General features: G+C 39.2%; 1 protein-coding gene across 1 annotated transcript; it reads right to left on the reverse strand.

The window, feature by feature from the left end:
* Window positions 1-230: 230 nt before the first annotated feature.
* LOC112504060 lies at window positions 231-974 on the reverse strand. The gene has a single exon (XM_025108026.1). It carries the CDS (start codon window positions 972-974, stop codon window positions 231-233), a length of 744 nt encoding a protein of 247 aa, XP_024963794.1.
* Window positions 975-1,838: the final 864 nt, after the last annotated feature.

Here is a 1,838-nt window from a genome sequence, read left to right on the forward strand (position 1 = left end):
CTATCTGACGGTTTTTAACCCTTTAAGTTTGATTCTCAACTCTATGTCAATATAGATATAAACTTAACTTTTGACACAAAACTAGTATGAGGTACAAGTTGGTTAAGCATAGGGTACAAATATGTTATGCACAATTCTACCAAAAATTTACTTATCTCAATTTGTACGAGTTAACGGAACACGGATATTATAATCCTCCTCTCCTAAAAAGAATATTTCGTCCTCGAAATTTAGATAGGGTTAGAGGATATACATGACTCAAATAGATAAGGGTATTCCTTTCGCATAGATTCTTCCGTTTCCCATGTGGCTTCTCGGTCAGAATAATTTCGCCATAACACTTTAATGAATGGTATTGACCTTCGTCGCATTTGTCTCTCTTCTTGATTAATTATCGCCTCGGGTTCTTCATTATAAGAGAGATCTTTTTCAACTTTGTCCAACGGATAATCAATCACATGGAGAGAGTGATAATGATATCCGCAGAGCAACGAGATATGGAAAACGTTATGGATATGTGAAAGTTGAAGAAGTAACGCTAGGCGATACGCCACCTCTCCAACCCGTTCAAGGATTTCGAAAGGTCTGATATATCTTGGACTAAGTTTACCTTTAATTCCAAACCTACGAATACCTCGTAACGGTGAAACTTTTAGAAAGACGTGATCACCCGTTTGGAACTCTAAATGCTTTCGATGCTTGTCAACGTAACTTTTCTGTCGAGATTGAGCCTCTTTGATTTTCTGTTTTACGATCTCAACTTTTTCAGTAGTAATCTGGACAAGTTTGGGTCCTTCGATAACTCGTTCCCCCACTTCATTCCAACAAATCGGTGTTCTATATTTCCGACCATATAAAGCTTCGTACGGGGCTATGCCGATACTTGCTTGCCAACTATTGTTATACGCGAACTCCACAAGATATAGAGACTCATCCCAACCACCAGACCACTCAAGAGCACAAGCCCATAACATATCTTCTAGAGTTTGAATAGTTCGTTCAGTCTGACCATCTGTTTGTGGATGAAAAGCTGAACTCATAGTCAATCGTGTACCCAAGCTTGGTGAAGACTTTTCCAGAATCGAGAAGTAAATCGCGGATCTCGGTCTGATGTGATAGAAACCGACGTGCCATGCAACCTCATGATTTCCCGCTGGAATAGATCGCACAGTTTACTAATAGGGTACGTCTCCTGTAGGAAATGAGCCGATTTTGTCAAACGGTCAACTACTATCCATATAGCATCATGTCGTCTCTGAGTTTTCGGTAGTCCTGTCATAAAATCCATAGAGATATGTTCCCATTTCCAAATTAGAATCTCTAATGGTTGTAACAATCCGCTAGCCCGTTCATATTCAATCTTCACTTTCTGGCAAATAAGACATTTTGCCACGTATTCAGCTATATCCCGTTTCATACCGTTCCACCAAAAATATTGTTTTAGATTTCGGTACATCTTAGTGGATTCGGGATGAATTGAGAACAACGAATTATGAGCTTCACTCATAACTGCTTCTTTGAGTTCAGGATTGTCGGGTATACAAAGTCGATTAGAGAACCAGATAATACCTTTATCATCAACTTGAAAATTAGTCTGTGAATCATCTTTAGCCTTTTGTAAGATAGCCCAAGGTTCTCCATCCTCTTGTTGAGCCTTTTTGATTCGAGATACAAGAGTTGGTTCAACCGTGAGACTAGCCAAAAGTTCATTTGCACCATGATAATACAAAGTGATACCCATACGTTCTAGATCTGAAGCAATATGGGACTGAACGGTTAAAGACGATACATTACCAATGCTTTTACGGCTAAGGGCATCGACGACTACATTAACTTTT

The sequence above is a fragment of the Cynara cardunculus genome, unplaced genomic scaffold, assembly GCF_001531365.2.
Source record: "Cynara cardunculus var. scolymus isolate 2C unplaced genomic scaffold, CcrdV1 Un_Scaffold_4506, whole genome shotgun sequence".
In the NCBI taxonomy this organism is placed as follows: domain Eukaryota; kingdom Viridiplantae; phylum Streptophyta; class Magnoliopsida; order Asterales; family Asteraceae; genus Cynara; species Cynara cardunculus.